This window comes from Mesoplodon densirostris, chromosome 3 (assembly GCF_025265405.1).
Source record: "Mesoplodon densirostris isolate mMesDen1 chromosome 3, mMesDen1 primary haplotype, whole genome shotgun sequence".
NCBI classification, from domain to species: Eukaryota; Metazoa; Chordata; class Mammalia; order Artiodactyla; family Ziphiidae; genus Mesoplodon; species Mesoplodon densirostris.
The window spans coordinates 125,293,279-125,314,875 of NC_082663.1; the positions used below are offsets into that span (position 1 = coordinate 125,293,279).

Below are 21,597 nucleotides of genomic sequence, written 5' to 3' on the forward strand. Positions count from 1 at the left end.
CAGACAATGATTAGATGTTTGTGATGAGCGCCACAGGTATGTATGAGATTCTGTGATGCTAAAAGGTCAGCAGCTCCCAGCGTGCAAGCAGCCCTGACCCTTTCCTGCCTCCTCAGAGGGAAATTGAGGGAATCAATGCTGATTCAGAAGGCTCAGTCTTGCAATTACAGGACATGCTGGTTCCAGAATATTCCTAAACATTCCTCCTCTCCCAGAGGTGCAGGTGTTTCTGGCTGAAGTCTTCTTCCTGCCTGTGTCTTTGTCATGGCATGTGTGTAATGAGCACATTTCAGACCACACCAAATAGGTTTCTCAGATTACTTCTGTGACACTTGGCAAAGCCCACAGGGGCCACAGCAAGGCAGGGGAGGGGAGCAGCTGCCACCGACAATGGAGCCGTCTGACTGGCTGTGCATTCTAGCAGAAACCTCCCCGGGTTCCTGAGAAAACCTCAACCAATCTGAGGAAATGTATTCTTTAGGGTCCTGATAGGAGATAGTATAGAAAAAAAAAAGTATTCTGTGAATTTGGGGTTAGGAGAGCATCATTCATGGATTCATTCATTCTAAAAATACTTATTGGGGGACTTCCCTGGTGGCGCAGTGGTTGAGAGTCTGCCTGCCGATGCAGGGGACGCGGGTTTGTGCCCTGGTCCGGGAAGATCCCACATGCTGCAGAGCAACTAGGCCCGTGAGCCACAACTACTGAACCTGTGCATCTGGAGCCTGTGCTCCGCAACAGGAGAGGCCACGATAGTGAGAGGCCCAAGCACCACAATGAAGAGTGGTCCCTGCTTGCTGCAACTGGAGAAAGCCCACACACAGAAAACGAAGACCCAACACAGCCAAAAGTAAATAAATAAATAAATAATAATTAAGAATACTTATTGGGCCAGACACTGTGTTTGGCACTAGGAACAAGGTGAGCTCATTAAAAGTTTCTGCTCTCACCAAGTTTACAGTCTATGGAGGAGGAAGGTCCATAAACAAGCCATTTAACAAATACCATGCTGGGGGCACGGGGGTGCTGTGCTAGACAGTGTCATTAAAGTACCTGGAAGAGATCCCTGCCCCTGACACGGACACTCAGGGACATACTGTTTAAGCTGAGACTGAAAAAACAGGTACCAGTTGGGCAGGAGAGGAAGAGGGTGGGATGCTTAAAGAACATTCTGGAAGAATGTAAGAAGTAGCCATGCATGAGGCGTTGGTAGTACAGAAAGATGTGCGGTTGGGCTGCAGTGGGCAGTGTGGTAGGAGAATGACTAGGGTTAAGAGTGGAGAGACAGGGCCTGAGCAAATCCCAGCTCTCGGAGCTGAGGCAAGTCCTAGCTTCCTGTGCCTCGATTTCTTCCTCCACCAAATAGGCATAGTAATTCTTACCGTGCAGTGTTGTGTTTAGAGCCCAGTGACCCAACAGATGCAGAAGTATTTTACAAACCATATCCTAAAGTCCGAGTTGTAGAAAGACAACGGTACTGTTCTGTACCATCTTGCACCCCTTGAGCGAGTGTGAATTAGGGAGCTGAGTCGCGGGGTCAGACCAGGTCCCTGCGGGCCCACAAAAGGCAATAACGCACATGTCTCCTGTCTTCCCAACTCCATATTCAGCAACGCCAGGTTGGTAGCCAAGGTAGGAGTAATTACACCATGGAAATTGGCAAATACTACAAATCAGAGCCTTTTTTTTTCTTTGTTGGAGAGCTGGTTTACCAGCACACCACCAAGTGAGAATGAAAGGAATAGAAAGAGGAGGAACCCTGGGGCAGCAATTATCAAGGAATGTCCACCCACAACAAAGATTTTTCACAGAGTGAGTCTATCATTTTTTCTGCCATCTGAAACAGGCCCACCCAAAGCCAGTCCTCGGGGAAGAGAACAGCAGGGCCGTTCCTTCATGCCAACCCATTCCCAGACGTGCCTGGGGAGTGCCAGTGACACCCGGGTCACAGAGATGAGATTGGAGCCTCTCAGATCAACAGCTGCTAGGAGCTGCTTTCTTTGGCTCATGTGGCCAGTGAGAAATTGGATTTCAATGTTCTGAATAGGCAGAAAAAGATATCTCCTTGCTTCCTTCTGCTCCCTTTCCTGGCACTGCCAGCTGGCGTTTTTTTGTCACTCAGCATGGCTTCCTGTAGTGGAAATTAGACACTTGATGAAGAGGACATGTAGGCAAGAAAAAGCCTTCAGCAGTGGGAGGCTCCAAGGCAGGTATCCGTTGGAAAAATAGGGATACAGACATAGCTCAAAGCACATTTTATGTAATAGGGCCTTTTTAAAGGATGACCTATAAAAATACTATTTTTATCTGTGGATGCCTGGATACACCCCAATCCTGGAAAAATAACTAGTTGGGCCTGTTGGAATTTTATGTCAGGAGCAGAGATGGCAAAATATCAAAGTTGGAGTTGGGTTTAAGTGGCATGGTGTGGCTTAATATTCATTCATTTATTCATTCAACAAATACTTACTGAGTTCTTACTAGGTGCTGCTAGAATGTAAATCCCATAAACACAGAGACTGCATCTGTATGATGTGCTGTAGGCATTCAGAACATTTGTGTTGAATGAATGAGTGGATGCCATTGCTTTGCCATGTGTGAGTGGTATAAGGATGGACAAATCACAGACCCTGCTGCTGCACAGTTCAAATCTGGTGGGCAAGCAGACAAGTAAACCAGCAATTACAATACAAAGTGATGAGTGCTGTGTCAGGGGAAGTGTAGGGTGCAGTGGCTCACTAAAAAAGGAAGCCCAACTCAACCTTATAGGAAGAAACAGCAAAGGCTTTCTAAAGACCAAGATGCAGAAGACAGAGGCAATGCCAAAGATATTGGCAACTATCTGGATAAGACCTTAAAGAAAAAAGGAACTGTCCGCATATTCTGCAGTATCTCATATTCCTGGGAGGACTAGTGACTTTATCTCATTGTGGAATATGATTGCAAATAGCTGCTGTAATACTTCTATGGCTTAATCCTCGGAAACGGTTTCCATTTCTCAGGGACTTTCAGAGGGTTTCCCTCAATTCAAGCTTTCCACTGGAACAATCCTGTGCTCAGTGTGACAGATGACATGTGGGTCTTTAGTATCTCTCTGATGTCCAGCCACTCACTCCTAAAATGGGGTCCAGCTCTACAGGCAGGCAGGGTACTTCTCCTGTAAGTCCACATCTGTTCCATTTGCTGTAAAGGAGAGGCATGCTCTGAATTTTGATTTCAAAGAGGCAGATACACTGCAGATTTGCAGGAGGTCCTGGTATTGACAATGCCATCTCAAGGACAGCCGAACTGAGAGGGAAGATTTCTAACTTCCCAGGGCTTGATGTTTTCAACAAGAGTCATGTAGACTTTTTCTTTGGGTATCACCAAATTAAAGTGTAAATAAGTGTAGATAGGCACACAGACACAAACACCCAAGTCAGAGAGGAGGAGGCCATTTAAGAAGTAAAGCATTTGAAGCTCTATTTACAATAGCCAGGACATGGAAGCAACCTAAGTGTCCATCGACAGATGAATGGATAAAGAAGATATGGTACATATATACAATGGAATATTACTCAGCCATAAAAAAAACAAAATTGAGTTATTTGTAGTGAGGTGGATGGACCTAGAGGCTGTCATACAGAGTGAAGTAAGTCAGAAAGAGAAAAACAAATGCCATATGCTAACACATATATATGGAATCTAGGGGCCTCCGTGGTGGCGCAAGTAGTTGAGAGTCCGCCTGCCGATGCAGGGGATACGGGTTCGTGCCCCGGTCTGGGAGGATCCCATATGCCGCGGAGCGGCTGGGCCCGTGAGCCATGGCCGCTGAGCCTGCGCGTCCGGAGCCTGCGCGTCCGGAGCCTGTGCTCCGCAACGGGGGAGGCCACAACAGTGAGAGGCCCGCATACCGCAAAAAAAAAAAAAAAAAAAAAGAAGATATGGTACATATATACAATGGAATATTACTCAGCCATAAAAAAAACAAAATTGAGTTATTTGTAGTGAGGTGGATGGACCTAGAGGCTGTCATACAGAGTGAAGTAAGTCAGAAAGAGAAAAACAAATGCCATATGCTAACACATATATATGGAATCTAAAAAAAAAAAAATGGTTCTGAAGAACCTAGGAGCAGGACAGGAATAAAGATGCAGATGTAGAGAATGGACTTGAGGACACGGGGAGGGGGAAGGGTAAGCTGGGATGAAGCGAGAGAGTGGCAATGACATATATACACTACTAAATGTAAAGTAGATAGCTAGTGGGAAGCAGCCACACAGCACAGGGAGATCAGCTCCGTGCTTTGTGACCACCTAGAGGGGTGGGATAGGGAGGGTGGGAGGGAGACACAAGAGGGAGGAGATATGGGAATATATGTATATGTATAGCTGATTCAGTCTGTTATACAGCAGAAACTAACACACCATTGTAAAGCAATTATACTCCAATAAAGATGTTAAAAAAAAAAGTAAAGCATTTGAAATCCAGATGTAACTTTTGGACAGTAGAGGACAAGCCCAGCCACTTCAGCTCTCCTCTCCAAAGCCACTTTCCCCGCGGTTCTGGGGCACTCACGTCCTTTCACTCCTCACCACAGCCTGTCCTGCGGTGGCACCTTTACTCACCAGCCATTCTAGGAGGACCACGTACACAAGAGCAGAGAGAGTAGTGGAATAAACTGCCTCTACCCATGACTCAAATCTCAATGATTATCAATATTTTGCCAATTTGGGGTCATTTGTAGAGACGTGGATGGATGTAGAGACTGTCATACAGAGTGAAGTAAGTAAGAAAAACAAATATCGTATATTAATGCGTATATGTGGAATCTAGAAAAATGGTACAGATGAACCAGTTTGCAAGGCAGAAAGACACATGCAGAGAACAAACGTATGGACACCAAGCAGGGAAAGCAGGGTTGGTGGTGGTAGGATGAACTGGGAGATTGGGCTTGACGTATATACACTAATATGAATAAAAGAGACAAGTAATATGAACCTGCTGTATAAAAATAAATAAATAAAATTCAAAAAAGATATTTTGCCAATTTGGTTTCACCTCATCCATCACCCTTATCTCTAGCATATTCTAAAGATACTCCTGGAGCTCTGATCATTCACTTAATATCCCATTATCATTAGCATTTGAAGGAATGGTAAAATTCACCTTCTTCACTTTGTATTTGAGGAAACCGAGGCCCAGAGAGGTTCAGTGCCTCTCTCAAGGACCCAAGTCTGTAAGTTGTGTATTACATCTAGGGGCCACTTCCAGTCCCCAGACCAGATGGCTCCATTATCAGAAACGTTCTGCTGTTTGCCTGAATCATGTTGTCACCAGTCATTCCTCCTTCAGCTCCAGAAACCTCCACATGGAGGTGAAAGAGATAAACAATTTGGCGGAGAAAGCCAGTGTACATGTGACCACAGTTTTTTTCCCCCTAAGTCAGAAAAGTGGTGGTGATGGTGGTGGGAGAGTCATTTGACTCATCTTCCCTCCCTCTGCATGGTGGATTTGGCTCAGGTTCTCAAGCCATATGGAAAGAGACTCACCCACCAAGTGCCACACCTACAGGAAAAACTCTCTCTGGGAATGGAGAAAATGGAAGGGGACAGAGTGGCCTCCCAGGAGGAGTGAGATGGTTCCTCCCTCTGTCCTTCAGGCTCCCACACACCTCCAGCCCTTCCTCACAGGTACCCTGTACCCTCCTGTAAGAAGAGATGGCAACCAAAATGCTTTGGTTCCCTGGAGAATTCAGTGTTCTGCCACTGAACAGCTCCAGGATCTGGCACCCAGCTCATCTCAAATGCAATCCCAAGCTGTGCATTAAAAACCACCTTATGTAGGTAGCCAAGAATACAGCCATGAACATGTCTGGGATTACCTCCTGTGATGGGGGAATGAAATCACCCCAAGGCAATCTCAGAGAAATGTCTGGAAGGAAAAATGAAAGCATGCTAATGGTGACCCTGAAAACAGGCTGCTGGTTATGAATGGTTCTTTCTCTGCCCACTGGTGTAAATCCTGCTTCCTTCTCCCTTTTCCTGCCCTAGGACCCCTGATAACTCAGGAAGGAAGCAGAAGGGACCAGGGGAAAGAAGGCTGGCATATTCCTGGTGCCTGATTGATATTTGATTAAGGGAGGAAGGAAGGAATGCCGTGCCCACTGACCCACAGTGGCAGGAGATAGATAAAGAAGGAAAATGGATGGACAAAGGATTAATCTCCAAAATATATAAACAGCTCATGCAGCTCAATATTAAAAAGCAAACAACCCAATACAAAAATGGGCAGAAGACCTAAATAGACATTTCTCCAAAGAAGACATACAGATGGCCAAGAAGCACATGAAAAGCTGCTCAACATCACAAATTATTAGAGAAATGCAAATCAAAACTACAATGAGGTATCACCTCACACCAGTTAGAATGGGCATCATCAGAGAATCTACAAACAACAAATGCTGGAGAGGGTGTGAAGAAAAGGGAACTCTCTTGCATTGTTGATGGGAATGTAAATTGATCCAGCCACTATGGAGAAAAGTATGGAGGTTCCTTAAAAAACTAAAAATAGAACTACCATATGGCCCAGCAATCTCACTACTGGGCATATACCCTGAGAAAACCATAATTCAAAGAGTCATGTACCACAATGTTCATTGCAGCACTATTTACAATAGCCAGGTCATGGAAGCAACCTAAATGTCCATCGACAGATGAATGGATAAAGAAGATGTGGCACATATATACAATGGAATAGTACTCAGCCATTAAAAGAAATGAAATTGAGTTGTCTGTAGTGAGGTGGATGGACCTAGAGTCTGTCATACAGAGTGAAGTAAGTCAGAAAGAGAAAAACAAATACCGTATGCTAACACATATATATGGAATCTAAAAAAAAAAGAAAAAAAAAGTGGTCATGAAGAACCTAGGGGCAAGACGGGAATAAAGACACAGACCTACTAGAGAATGGACTTGAGGATACGGGGAGGGGGAAGGGTAAGCTATGACAAAGTGAGAGAGTGGCATGGACATATATACACTACCAAATGTAAAATAGGTAGCTAGTGGGAAGCAGACGCATAGCACAGGGAGATCAGCTCGGTGCTTTGTGACCGCCTAGAGGGGTGGGATACGGAGGATGGGAGGGAGGGAGACACAAGAGGGAAGAGATATGGGGACATATGTATATGTATAACTGATTCACTTTGTTATAAAGCAGAAACTAACACACCACTGTAAAGCAATTATACTCCAATAAAGATGTTTTTTTTAAAAAAAGGAAGATGTGGCACATATATACAATGGAATATTACTCAGCCATAAAAAGGAACGAAATTGGGTCATTTGTAGAGATGTGGATGGACTTAGAGACTGTCATACAGAGTGAAGTAAGTCAGAAAGAGAAAAACAAATATCATATATTAATGCATATAAAAATGGTACAGATGAACTGGTTTGCAAGGCAGAAATACAGACACAGATGTAGAGAACAAATGTGGACACCAAGGAGGGGAAAGCAGGGTGGTGGGATGAATTGGGAGATTGGGATTGACATGTATACACTAATATGTATAAAATAGATAACTAATAAGAACCCGCTGTATCAAAAATAAATTAATTAAATTGATTTTTTTTTAAATCACACATATACATACACAAAAGAAGGAAAATGGAGAGCTGTGCTCTCCCAGGTCTCTACCTAGGACTAGAAGAAGAGAGGCTGAGACAAAAGGCTGGGGCGAGAGAAAAAGGAGAGAGATAACATGACAAAAGTCACAGGACAGAATAGACTTTTAGATATAGGTGTAAGGCCAATAATAAGAACCTTTCTTGCACTGGTTCTCCTTCCATCCCTCAGCGTCTCTCACCTCCCTATTCTTCTCCTCTATAACACTTACTCCAACTTATAATTATGTATATACTCGTTTATTTACGTTTGATCTTTGTTTCACCAGGTAGACAATGCCTGGCATGGTTGACACTCAAAAAGACTCCAGGTAAACAGTCTCTCTGGTCAGGCAGGATATTCCAGGGGCTTAGAGATTTTGGCCCAGGTCAAGGGCCAAAACTTCGATTGGAATCTGCAGGGTTTGGGTAACACAGACTTGCTGAGTTTACTGCATAAAGAAGTATTAGCATTAGCCCCAATTTGTGGATAATCCAAACTAAGAATCAGGAAGACTTAAGTGATTTGGCCAAAGTTACAAAAGCCAGAATGCAAACCAACAACTTACTTGACTCTAACATCTGTGTTCTGTTGCACCCTAGTACCACCCCTGAACAAGTAAAATTCTCTATGAAGGAAGAAACTCACATGGTATGTCTCATAAGCCTGGACTCAAATTTGAATGTGCAGATTCAGACCTTCTGATGATCTCAAGCCTTTGAATGTCCAGATTCAGACCTTCTAGTGATCTCAAGCCTTTGAATGTCAGGATTCAGACCTTCTGGTGATCTCAAGCCCCCAAGCAGCAGAAGGTCTGGGATTTGTCAAGGCTTGATAGATCTGATGCTGTTGAGTGAGCACTGAAGTGTTCCCCCTCCTCACCAGACAAACATAAGCACAAGGGCCAGCCAGCACTTTCTAACATTTGCTCCCTTGCCCCCGACATCAGATCCAAAAGGGTTGCCAACATGAGGGAGAGATGCGGGATGGCTCAGTTGTCTAAGCAGCAGCTGGGAAGGTAGGACCCAGGACAGTTAGCTGACCCTTTGCCTCACGAGTAGAATGAAATCACAGGGGAAGTCACATTTACTTTACCCAGCATTCCCCAGGCCCATTCTGCTAATCCTGCAAAGTGGTCCAGATGCAAATACAAGGTCACATTAGTGGAGTAAAACTTCTGAGAAGCCAGTCAGCAAAAGAGCCTGTGTGACTGTTCAACTCAGTGATTCCTGAGCTTATTTGAGTATGGAAACCTTTTTGAGTATGTGTAGCAAGAAATTGTTAAAATTCAGGGCAATTTGGAAAAGAGGACCCAAACTCTCCTTTTTTATTTTCTAGCTCATGCCACTAGATCTTTCCAATAATTATTATCAGTCATATTTATTAATCTCATATGCATTCTTTTCCTCCAGGAATGGCAATTCCTGGATGTTTCTTGATTAATTCACAAATTCATTCATCAAGCATTTATGAAACACCTGCTTGTGTCCAGGGCTCAGAGATAGAGTTTCAGAGGTGTTTCAGATACAAATCCTAAACTCTCGGGCAGAGAATTCATAGCCTGGTGAATGATAACCTGAGCCAAAGGCCAGGATGTTTTCTCTTGGCTCCATTCTCCTGTGATGGGCCATCTCGTGACCAGCTAGGGAGGTAAGCAGTTAGCTCAGCATGTTGGTTTTGGCCCCATCTGATGCCAGGAGTAGAGAACCAGGCCAACCTCTTTCTAAACAAGTGGGAGCGCCACTCATGCATGGTGAACAGTTCATTACACAGGAACAGGTTGAATGCTCGCTCCAGCTCAGCTTTTTCCTTTGTCTCACCACTGTGATCATTCCAATCTTGGGCTCCTTTTCTCTTACCCTGTTATCAATCCATATGCCTCCTTCTTTATTTTCCAATTGGAAATAAGCTCAGAGCTCATTGGCGGCTAGTCCTCCTGCTGTTTCTGAATTCTGCTTTTTGGATATTTCACTGTTATGCAATTTTGTTGTTTCTGGGTTTTTAATATATATTAATCAGGACTTTTTCAGTTTCAGGGGTCAGAAAATAACTCCAAGCAGTTTCAATAATAAGCAATACATTGAGGATATCATCTCATTTAACTGTGTATCCTTTAGGCACAGTTGGATATAGACATTCAAATTTCCTTGTGAAGGCTCTGTCCATTACTTACCTGTTTATCTCACAATCTCTCTAGTTCTGCTGCCTTCTGCAGCTTCACTCAGGAAGGTGTGTCTGCTGGCTGGGAAATATCACCACTGGTAGTCCAAGGCTTACCGCCTCCAGGCTCATGATCCAAAAGAAACACTCTCTTCTTGGGTGTCTATATATCAAATGTCAAAGAAGATTCTAATTGACCCTATTTGGGGCACACGCCTGCCCTGTACCAAGCTTTATGCCAGGAGGATTTGGGCACTCTGTTACCGAGCCAAACTTGGGTCCACTCACCCGCAGAGTAAAGCCAGTCTACTGACATCAGGTTGTGGTGAAGGAAAGTACGGCGTTTACTGCAGGACACCAAGCAAGGAGAATGGGTGGCTAATGCTCAAAAGACCAAAACTCCCTGAAGGATTTCAGGGAAGGGCTTTTCAAGGCACGGTGAGGGAGAGGGTTTCAGGGTGCCAGATCAGCTCATGGACATTTTTCTGATTGGTTGGTGGAGAGGTAACTGAGTGGTATTTGGGGGGTTAACATCATCAACCTTTTGGATTTAACTGGTCTGGGGTCTACGTGTATGTGGTCAGCATGCAGCTAACTTTTTTCACCTAGGGAGGGTTTTAGTATCTGTAAAACAACTAAAGGACATGGCTAAAATATTATTTATAGTCCTTAAGGAGGAACTGAAGGTCCTTGACTTTGTATTATGGCTAAACTATTATCTTGTCTCACTTGACTGTTTTTGTTTCTGCATTTTCTCATTTTTGATTGAATTTTTTCTCTGGAACTCAGGGAAGCCCTAGGAGGCTAAAGCTCTTTTACAAACAGGAGGCAAGGGACATGGTGGGGGTGGGTGGGGGTGCTTCTGTCCCCAGAAAGGCCTTCACAGGGCCTTGCTCGGTTATATAACTGGCCAGCCTGGGCCACATACCCATGTGTATGCAGTGTGACCAGAGTGAATAACATGCCCATGAGAAGATGGAGAGCAAATGGGTGGATCCTCAGAGAAGGGATGCCTGCCATTTTATTACCAACACACATAACTACTACAACATAATTTTACCACTAATGTCTCTGCATACCCCCTGCTTCCTTATTTCAGCGTTCTGTGCTTTATCTTCCATCAAAAGCATGGACCTCATGTGGCTTTCACCTCACCCTACTGAGGTGACAAATCAATAGACAAATTACAGGTGCATAGAAGTATTAATCCTTTTGAATCTCAGAGAAGGAAAGCTTTGTAGGCACACACACAGCCTTCCACTGGATTATCTGGCTTTCTGAAAAACACCAGGAGAAACATTTGGTAATGACCTGGCTGTGAGACCACCACACCCACTTTATCCCCATTCTCCCTCCCTCCTGCACCTGTCGAGACAGAAAACAATTGGGGTGGTGTTTTGTTTTACCTAACAAAACAACGGGTGATGGCTGCTGCAGAACTTGGAGTCATTTTCCCTTGAGAGAACCATTGCGGACTGGATAGAATCAACCAGCTGAGTCTCTTCAGGCAGGTGCTTAACTTTTATGCAAGGGCTCTAGAGTTCAATAATTCATGCTCGTGCAGCCAGCAGCAAGCAGATGGCATTCAAACTCTATTCAGATTTTGATTATAAAACATCACCCCAAATGAGTTTTATGATGGAAAAACATACTAGGTGACTTCAGCAGGATGAAAGAGAAATCAGGGCTTTGACGTCAAATGAACGGAAGTCAGTCTCCGGGCCGCTGTACATTGGCTGTGTGACTTTGCCCGAAGGTGAACGTCTCAAAACTTCTGTTTCTTCATCGATAAAATTAAGATAAACCTACTTCACAGGGCTTTGAGCTCATATAAATGAGATAGTATTGTACATGGAAAGTGCAGTAGTGTAATAATGTAAGACAAATTTCTATGGCTTACCAGAAACACAATAAATGTTAATTTCCTTCCCCTCTTCAGATTTTTTCTCTCTCCTTCCCCACCCCCACCCTCTTTACAGCATGGAAGCCAATGTTTTCTATAAGTATGAATGTAGAACTGAGAGTAAAAGGGGAGAATGAAGAAAAAAGGTGATGAAAAGAATCTTCATGTTAAAAATAGAATTTACAGTTTGCTTCCACAATAGTTTATCTCAACTGAGGGGAGATAGAGAAAAGATGAAGATGGTCAGGCAATTAGTACTATCTCAGGGTTTCAAAGTTTATGCCCCTTCAAAGAGATTTAAGCATTTTGTGCAGTTTTAGTCTAACATACTTGCTCAATAGTCATTAAAATACATAAGCCACCTTGTATGGGAATGTCTTCCAGAAAAGAAAGGGAAAAAGCAGCTCAGCCATTTACAAAACTACATCAAGTCTCCATTTTAGTTAGAATAAGACATAACACAGACCAGCGGCATCAAACTTGGATGGATGGGAGAGCTTGATAAAAATGCAGCTACTTAAACTGCCCTCTAAGAGATTCTGGTCAAATTGGTCAGGGATGGGGTCCAAGAGTCTGCATTTTTTACATTTCCCGAGATTCTGATCTAGGTAAACCACAGACTTCATTTTGAGAAACACTGGTTGAGTAGTTAAGAGCTTGGGTTTGAGAATAGACATACTTGAGCTCAAATTCTAAAATCTACCACTTTCTAGCTTCATGAACTTTGACAAATTTTTAACCTCTCTGATCCCCAGTTTTCTAATCACAGGTTGTTGTGAGAATTAAATAAAATATACTGTGGAGTGCTTAGCACAGTATCTGGTACATAGGAGGAAGCACTCAATAAATATTAGCTATTGATATTATTATTATGCAAAGTCAAAGGAGCTTTAATTCCTTTTTTCCTAATTTTTTCATTCTTCCTTCCTTTTCTTTCTTTTCCTTTTATGAATCCAAAATAACAGTGTATTAGGCAAGATGGAAGTTTATTTAGATTTCAGACACAAGTCTGGAAGTAAAGTAGTCCAGGACTTGCCTGGCAGCTCTGCAACCCAGACTACTTTCTCCCCTTTTTAGGTGTGACCCTTATTCTTATTGTTCAAGATGGCAGCTAGAGCGCCAGCTCTGCATCCCACATAGCAAAATGGAGGAAAGAAAAAGAAAGTCAATCTCTCTCAGTAGGGACACTTCCTAAAATTTGCTTATATCCCATTGGCCAGATGTAGCTGCCAGCGAGCCTGGTAAATGTGACCAGTGTGTGCCAGGTGCTCATATACCCATAAAAATGTGATTTATATCACAGTGTAAAATTGGGAGAAGGCTTAGGGACAATTATTATTCCCTGATATGTCTAACCCTGGGAGTCTAACAGATTCAGATCATTCCCCAGAAATCCTGTGTTCTCAATCTGCTTCTACCTGTTTACTTCTCAGGTAAGGGAGAAGCTTCTCCAAAAGGTAGTTACGTGGTTGTTGACCCCACTCAGCTAGGCTTATTTTCTTCCTAAATTCCTCCCATACCTTTCACTTCTTATCCCCCAGCTTCATTCATTTTCTTTTTACTATCCAATTGTGATAGACAGTACAATTTTTTCATTGTAGAAAAGTTAGAAAACACTGCAAAGCACTTAGGGAAACTTTTTTTTTTAATATTCAAAAATCTCATCACTTAGGAATAACCACTCTTAAAATGTTAGTATATAGCCATCTAGCATTTTCCCCAGGTAAAAAATATAGATGTATATTTACAAAGAGAGCCTAGTCTACATAACTGTTCTTAATCTCTTCTATTATACTTAACAGTATATTATAAGTAACTCTCAGTGTTATTAATTATAGATCAACATCATCAGTTTTAATGACTGTAGGGTTTTCCATTGTATGGATGTATCATAATTTATTCAACTGGTTCCATTTATCTACAACAGTGTGTTAAACCTCCTAGCACATACATCTTTGCTCATTTGTCCACCAGTTTCCCAAGGATGAGCTGTGTTCCTGTGGTTTTCTAACTCCCCAGGGACCAGCAGAAACCCATTGCTCTGCTGCTGTCCCATCAGCAATATGATGCCATTCAGGTCTTGTCTCGACCCTGAAGCTGCTTGAAATTCCTTTTCAAATGAACACTGCAGACTCTGAAGGTCCTTGAAGGTTCCAGCAAGACTGTCCCCAGCAGAGGGGAATACTCCACCCAATGGCCGAGGAAAGCACAAAATACAATACAATCACAGGTGACACTGAAGGGCTTTCTATAAAACCTAAGTTACTAGAACTTTCCATCTGTCAAACTGACCTCAAACAAGACCAAAGTGAGGCCATTTCTCTGTGGAGAAACCAGTTTCAATCAGGAAAAGAAATGCATTTGACTGAAATAATTATTTAGACTGACGATTGATTTGACAAATGACAATTCTTTAGCTGATTTTTTTTAGGTGATGATTGATTTCTGACTGTTAACTCATCTCGGTTGTGCTTCCTAAAGATCCAAACACACATGAGGTTTACACTTTCTAGACAGGCTGAAGACAAATTATAATGCATCACTCTCACATAGCACTTTCTATTTTCAGGGGGTTTTCACCTCACTTTTCTTGCCGTCAACACTGAGCCCTACATTACAGGTGTTGATTCTAAGAGGTGTCATTTATTGAGCACATACTATGTACCAAGCAATACACAGAATGCATTATCAATATTTTTTAGTCCTCACAGCAACTCTAATGAGGTAGACATTCTATTATTACCCCATTTTATAAATGAATGTGGTTTAAGAAAGATGAAATAGCTTGACCACAGTCACACAAGAGCAAAGACGTGGAGCCAGAATTCAAAATCAGTATTCAGATCCCAGAAAGAGTCACAGCCTCACTCAAGTTCACATAGTTGTGGAGTCAAGTCCAAAATCCCATTCCCTGCATAGTGATTAAGAACAGGGTCTCTGGGCTTCCCTGGTGGCACAGTGGTTAAGAATCCGCCCGCCGATTCAGGGGACACGGGTTCAAGCCCTGGTCCGGGAAGATCCCACATGCCGCGGAGCAACTAAGCCCGTGTGCCACAACTACTGAGCCTGCGATCTAGAGCCCGCGAGCCACAACTACTGAGCCCGTGCGCCACAACTACTGAAGCCCGCGCCAAGAGCCCATGCTCCACAACAAGAGAAGCCACTGCAATGATAAGCTGGCTCACCACAAGGAAGACTAGCCCCCGTTCGCTGCAACTGGAGAAAGCCCACGCACAGCAACGAAAACCCAACGCAGCCAAAAATAAGTAAATAAATAATAAATAAATAAATGTATTTAAAAAAAAGAACAGGTCTCTAAAATCAGATTGTCAGAGTTCAAACCCCATATCTGCCATTTCCCAGCTGTGTCACCTTAGGCAACTTCCTAAACCACTCTGTGCCTCAGTCACCTCATCTTAGAAAGGGGAATAATAGTGTCTATCTCAAAGGTTAAACAAGATGACCCACGTATGGCACTTAGTACATAGGAAGTGCCCTGTATTTAGTTATTAATATGATCCCTTGTGTCCCTCCAGCCTCTAAGCCATACATATTTTATTGATCCGTGACACTGCAGGTGCCGCGAGCAAAGGCCTTGTGCAACTACCGAGGGCAGAATCCCGGTGACCTGAGGTTTAATAAGGGAGATGTCATCCTCCTCCGGAGACAGTTGGATGAGAACTGGTACCAGGGGGAAATCAATGGAATCAGTGGGGTCTTCCCAGCCAGCTCCGTGGAGGTCCTCAAGCAGCTTCCCCAGCCACCCCCACTCTGCCGGGCCCTCTACAACTTCGACCTGCGCAACAAGGACAAGAGTGAGAACCAGGACTGCCTGACCTTCCTCAAGGTAAGATTCTGGGCAGCTACCAAAGTCACCAGTGACCACGTAAAGACTGGCAGAACCTCGAGTTGTTTGTTTAATATTTGCTGATTGTTTTAAATTATATTTTATCCATAAATGTGTGCCTATATATGTAATATGTATGTATAATTCCAACATATGGTAGTAAAGTCACCAGAGAAATCTAATAGGAGTTTGATGGGAATCCTCAAACCTTTTCTATTGCAACTGCAAAACTAAGTATCTGCACACTCATTCATTCATTCTACAATCACTTTTGAACACCTGTTCTTTGCAGATACTGGGGAGACAGTATGAACAAGTCACAGCACATACCCTCAGGCAGAGTAGTGAGAGAAACAGACACTTGGGCAGAAGATTACAGACACAGTTTAACAGCGTGCTGTGTAGAACTACAGATCTTACCTTTTCATTGTGTATCTGCAGGGGTATTCTCGCTGACCAAGTTCTGATCACCTAGTACTACTCGTTTACAACACTCTATTTTGTTTGTAAACATTGCATTCAAAACACTCCAAACAACACAATAACATAATTATATCTTTACACATAAATCACCTCTTACAAGATATATTTTCCAAACACATTAGTTACCCTAAGGTTTTTTCCCTCTCTTTTTTTTTGGATGATTCTTCAGCATTTGCAAGTAAGGACAAGTCTACTAAAGTCTAGACTACAACCATCCCTTGGTATCTGAGGGGGATTAGTTCTAGGACACATTGGTTCCTGAAGATGCAGAAGCCGCAGACGTGGAGGGTCGACTGTACTTTAAATCACTGTATTCAGTACTTATTATTCCATAAACATTTGAATTCTCTCTTAGAAACCAAAGTTGGGGTATTTTCATTCTTTGCTACTTATGATAAGTAGATCAAATACAAGTACAAGTGGCACTGCTACAGTAGCTCAGGAAAGGTCTTTTGTTTTGTAAAACATTTTTATTCCATCGCTACTGGAAATGAGATTTACTTAAGATTCACTCAAACTAGATAACCCCACTGTCCTCCATATTTTGAAATACTGATCTTTGTTATTGTCTTAGCACCTCAGAGTGAGTCCCCTAAGGAATGTCATTCTGTAGCTGACCTGTAAATTTTATACTTTGACTACAGCTGGAGAAGGGCAGTTCAATTCCACAAGCGTTTATTGAGTATTTACTTTGTACCAGGCATTAGACACTAAGCTCTAGGGACACAGCTGGAGGAAGACATAGGCAGGAAGCAGTACCTGCTTTTTTGCCCTTTTCTGGGAATTTGCAAACTGGGACACTTACCCACCTGCTTGTTCATTCATTGAATCCATCCATGTGCCAAGCTGTCCACTGGAGATAAAGTGATGAGTCATTGTCCCTGTCTTCATGGAGCCAGCAGTCTAGTGGAAGGAACAGACACATAAATGGGAAATTAGGACAGCGGACCCAGAAGAGAGGATTCGATCCCTTCTGGAAGCCTATTGAAGGCCAAGACTACACTAGGATATCTCATGGTCTTCCTAAACTCAGCATGTCCAAAAAAACTCAAGATCTTCTCTCCAGAAGCTTTTATTCCTAGTATTTTCTATCTCAGTAAATTTTCCAGTTTATTCACACATGGATTTATTCATTCATGCATGCATGCATTCAAGAAATATTGATTGTTTAAAAACTGTGAATCACTATGTTGTACACCTGAAACTAATATAATATTGTACATCAACTATACCTCAATTTAAAAAATTTAATAAAGGAATGATTGGTTGACTGCTATAGGGGAGCCGCTATATAAGGTCCCAGGGACAAAAATGAACAAAACAGATACAGGCCCTGCACACATGAAGTTTATGGTCTGATGGGGTGTACAGGCATTAAAGAAATCATAACCTATAAATATGTAATTACAGGTTGTAATAAGGACAGAGAAATATAAGAAAGGGTATAATGCAGTAATGGATTTAGATTTGGATTCGTCTATATTACTAAGGGGCATAGATCAGAAGATCAGAGAGATCAGTGGATGAATATTCAGATTTAGATTGATAACAGATACGGACATGGAAAGGTATTCCTGATGTGATAGTAAGTGAAAATTCAATGTATCCTATATGACTTCATTTGTAAGAAATACAAAATAAGCCAAATGAATGTATTTGCTAGGAGTCAGAGTAGTGGTTACCTCTTGCTATGTGACAGGAAAGAGTATGAAAGAGCCATCTTGGTGCTGGAAGTATTTTATATCTCTTACTCTGGGTTGGAGTTTTGTGGATATATTCAATTTAAAAAATTCATCAAGCTTTACATCTAAAATATTTGTACTTTATTGTACGCCTATGTACATTTTCTGAAAAGTTTTTAAAAATCAGTGTGTCTCTATGTACATATATTTTATCCTCATAGAAAAGAATCTGGGAAAAAATGTGTCAACCAAGATGTTAACAGTGGTTGTATCTATATTGTGATAGAATTCTTTCTTTGTTTTGCTTATCTGTGTTTCCAAATGTTTCTACAAATTTCCATACAACCTTTGGTAATAAGAAACATTCAAATAAAAAGCCACTTTATGTTTGCTACATTAAAAATTAAATAGGGGGACTTCCCTGGTGGTGCAGTGGTTAAGAGTCCGCCTGCCATTGCAGGGGACACGGGTCGAGCCCTGGTCCGGGAAGATCCCACCTGCCGTGGAGCATCTAAGCCCGTGCACCACAACTACTGAGCCTGCGATCTAGACCCACGAGCCACAACTACTGAAGCTCATGCACCTAGAGCACATGCTCTGCAACAAAAGAAGCCACCGCAATGAGAAGCCCTGAGAAGCCTGCACACAGCAACCAAGAGTAGCCCCCGCTCGCAGCAACTAGAGAAAGCCCATGTGCATCAACAAAGACCCCACGCAGCCAAATAAATAAATAAATTTATTTAAAAAAATTTTTTGAACACAGAAAAGTGTTCAAAATCAGAATGCAATTCATTCTTCCTTTTGCTAAGCCAAAATTCTATCTCCCTACCTCTTCCATCTTGGTTTCTCCACCAGATTAATTAATTAATTAATTAATTTATTTATTTATTTGTGGTACGCGGGCCTCTCACTGTTGTGGCCTCTCCTGTTGTGGAGCACAGGCTCCGGGCGCGCAGGCTCAGCGGCCATGGCTCACGGTCCCAGCTTCTCCGCAGCATGTGGGATCTTCCCAGACCGGGGCACGAACCCGTGTCCCCTGCATCGGCAGGCGGACTCCCAACCACTGCGCCACCAGGGAAGCCCCATCAGATTAATTTAAATGAAAAGCCCAGATTCTGCTGGTGATGGAAAATTAGAGACATTTCCAAGTTTTCCTATTGGATTTCTTTGATGCTCCAAATTATTTCTACTCCTCTTTTGGTCTTGGTGACCCAAATCTGCTCTTTATGGAGAAAAATTATTTTAGTGGAAGATTTTGTAAATAAATTGTGAACGAGTTACATTCCTTGCCCCTTACACCATTTGAGACTCCAAGCTGATCTCCACTGAAGGCTTTCAGCACCTGAAAACTGACAGTAAATGCTAACCAGGAGACTTTCTCTCTTTCAGGATGATATCATCACTGTGATCAGCCGAGTGGATGAGAACTGGGCAGAAGGCAAGTTAGGAGATAAAGTCGGCATCTTCCCAATCTTGTTTGTAGAGGTACGTGACTATCAAGTCTACATCTGACTCGAGCTTACTCAGAATTATACATGTGCTACAGTGAGTAATTCCTATTTGATATGAGGCTTATTTCAGAACTAACTAAAGTCTTGAAAGAAAAGATGCTAGATGATAATACCCATTTCTGGCAAGAGTGTGGGGAAATGGGCCTTTTCATTCTGCTGATAGGAGTACAAGTTGGTGCCCTCTCTCGTTTCCAGACTCAAACTCCTACCAAGGATGTTGAAAATGTACATCTCCTTTGAGTCATTAATTCCACGCCTGAGAGTTCACTATAAGGAAATATTAAAACAAATATGCAAAGATATGTGTACAAAATGTGCGAAAATGTTCATTGTAGCATTGTGCATAGTGGTGAAAAACCAGAAATAATCTAAAACTCAACAATAAGGATTTAGTTTTTTAAAATTATGGTGATGGAAAAATATATACCCATTAAAAATAATGTTAAAGGAGAATACTCAATATCATGGAGTATCTGGTATTATGGAAATATGTTTGTGATTTATTGTTAAGTAAAATAAAGTTTAATGAGTATAAAGTTTCAGATTTAGAAGATGAAGTTCTGGAGTTCTATTACAATGTGGATAAAATTAACACTACTGAACTCTATACTTAAAGATGGTTATTATAGTAAATTTTGTTATGTATTTTTTACCACAATTAAAAAAATTAACTGCTTGAAACTAGCTTTGTAAATACATATGTGTATATATAAATGGATAAAGGGCTAGAAGACTATGTACCAAGATATTAACAGTGGTGATCACCAGATGGTGAGATTCTAGATAATTTTCATGTTCTTCTGCTGACTTGTATTTTGTAAATCTTCAGAAATGAGCACATATTACTTCTATTGTTTTTTAAAATCTACTTTGAAAAAAAAAGAAAGAACACATGCTAGGCTATCTACCTATTTCTCCAGTATAGTAATATAACCTATAGCCCCTAACCTCTCTAGCCATCAGTCTCACCCCAGCTTGAAGCAGGTCATTACAAATTTAAAAGAGAGTTTTCATTGTTTAACTGCACTTATTGGGTGCTTACCAGGCATAAAGCATTAAAAGCGAGCAGTGCTGAGCTATAAAAGAAGTAGAAAGTATGCTCCCTGCCCTCTAGGAGGGTGGGATGAAACAGAACAGAGGCAGAGTTGCAAAGAAGGGACTAGTTCTACCATTCGTAAGAGCCGAAGTGGATTCTGAAGTGAGTGGTGTGCCCAGAACACTGCCCAGCTGTCAAAGTTCCCTCACCCTCTCATCTCAATCTGTATGGAAGGAATGAAAAATGGAAGGGAGGGGAAGAGGAATGGTCCAGAGAGGCTGGTCTTCCTACTCTCTCCACTAAATGATCGTGCTTTTTCTCTTGTTGAAGCCCCTTCCAGGTACAGCCACCCAATTCTCTCTACATGTTCAACTTCACTCATTTTATGAGGCTCAGCTAGAAATCTTCTTTTTCCATAAAATTCCAGCAACTAGTTGAATACTCAGTTGTCTCTTTCTTCTCAGAACACCCGATCGGTGTGTGGCTTGTACTTCACAGGCTAGCCCAACACAGAGCAGGTACTTCATAAAAAAAATTAGCTTCACAAGTGAATGAATGAAAAAAATATTTGGGAGGTGGTCCGACTGACCAGGAAAAAAATTCAGAGAACATACCTTTCAACGTGACCCTGTCCTAAATATATATTCAATCATTCAACTTATTTTTCATTGAGTGCCTGCCATGTCAGGTCCTGTGCTAAGTTCCAGTGATACAAGACAGATATGAGTCCCTACTTTCAAGGATTGTAGGGGCAGACATGAATAAATAATTATAAGTGTTATGAATGATGCAAAGAGTGAAGGAGAGGGAACTATTGGGGGGAGGAGAGTATGATGTTCAGCTTACCTGGGTAGGGTGTCGGCAAATGCCTTGTAAGCCAAGATCTGACAAATGATGAGGAGCAAGCATGGCGGGAAGAGTGTTTTAGGGAATGGAGGTAACATGTGCAAAAGTCCTGCAGGATGAGGAAGTGTGGTGCCTCCAAAGACCAAAGAATACTAGAGCTGGAGCTTAGAGAGTAAGAGAGAGACAAAAAAAAAAGAAGCCAGGGAAGCAAATGGGACACAGACCACAGGAGACTTTGTAAACCTTCCTGCATTAGTCAGGATGAGCTAGGTTATGCTATGGTAATAAACAACCCCTGTATCTCAGTGGCTTCACAAAGAAAAAGTTATTTCGAATCCATATTACATGTTCAGCACAGAATGGTGAGAGGCTGTGTTCACACAGTCACTGAGGAACCCAGAATGATGAGGCTGGGCCATTTTGTAGCCGCGCCATCTGGAACACATGGACTTCCTAGGTTTCATGGCGGGGAAGAGTAAAGA

The 21,597-nt window shown here is 42.2% G+C and overlaps 1 protein-coding gene across 2 annotated transcripts in view; it reads left to right on the forward strand.

The window, feature by feature from the left end:
• Positions 1-21,597, forward strand: part of SH3RF2 (SH3 domain containing ring finger 2) — a 143,819-nt gene that overhangs the window by 46,027 nt on the left and 76,195 nt on the right. For both annotated transcript variants that reach the window (XM_060093574.1, XM_060093575.1), the window contains exons 3-4: positions 15,288-15,557; positions 19,112-19,207. In XM_060093574.1, the coding sequence (XP_059949557.1) occupies positions 15,288-15,557; positions 19,112-19,207 (366 nt within the window). The remainder of the gene's footprint in view (positions 1-15,287; positions 15,558-19,111; positions 19,208-21,597) is intronic.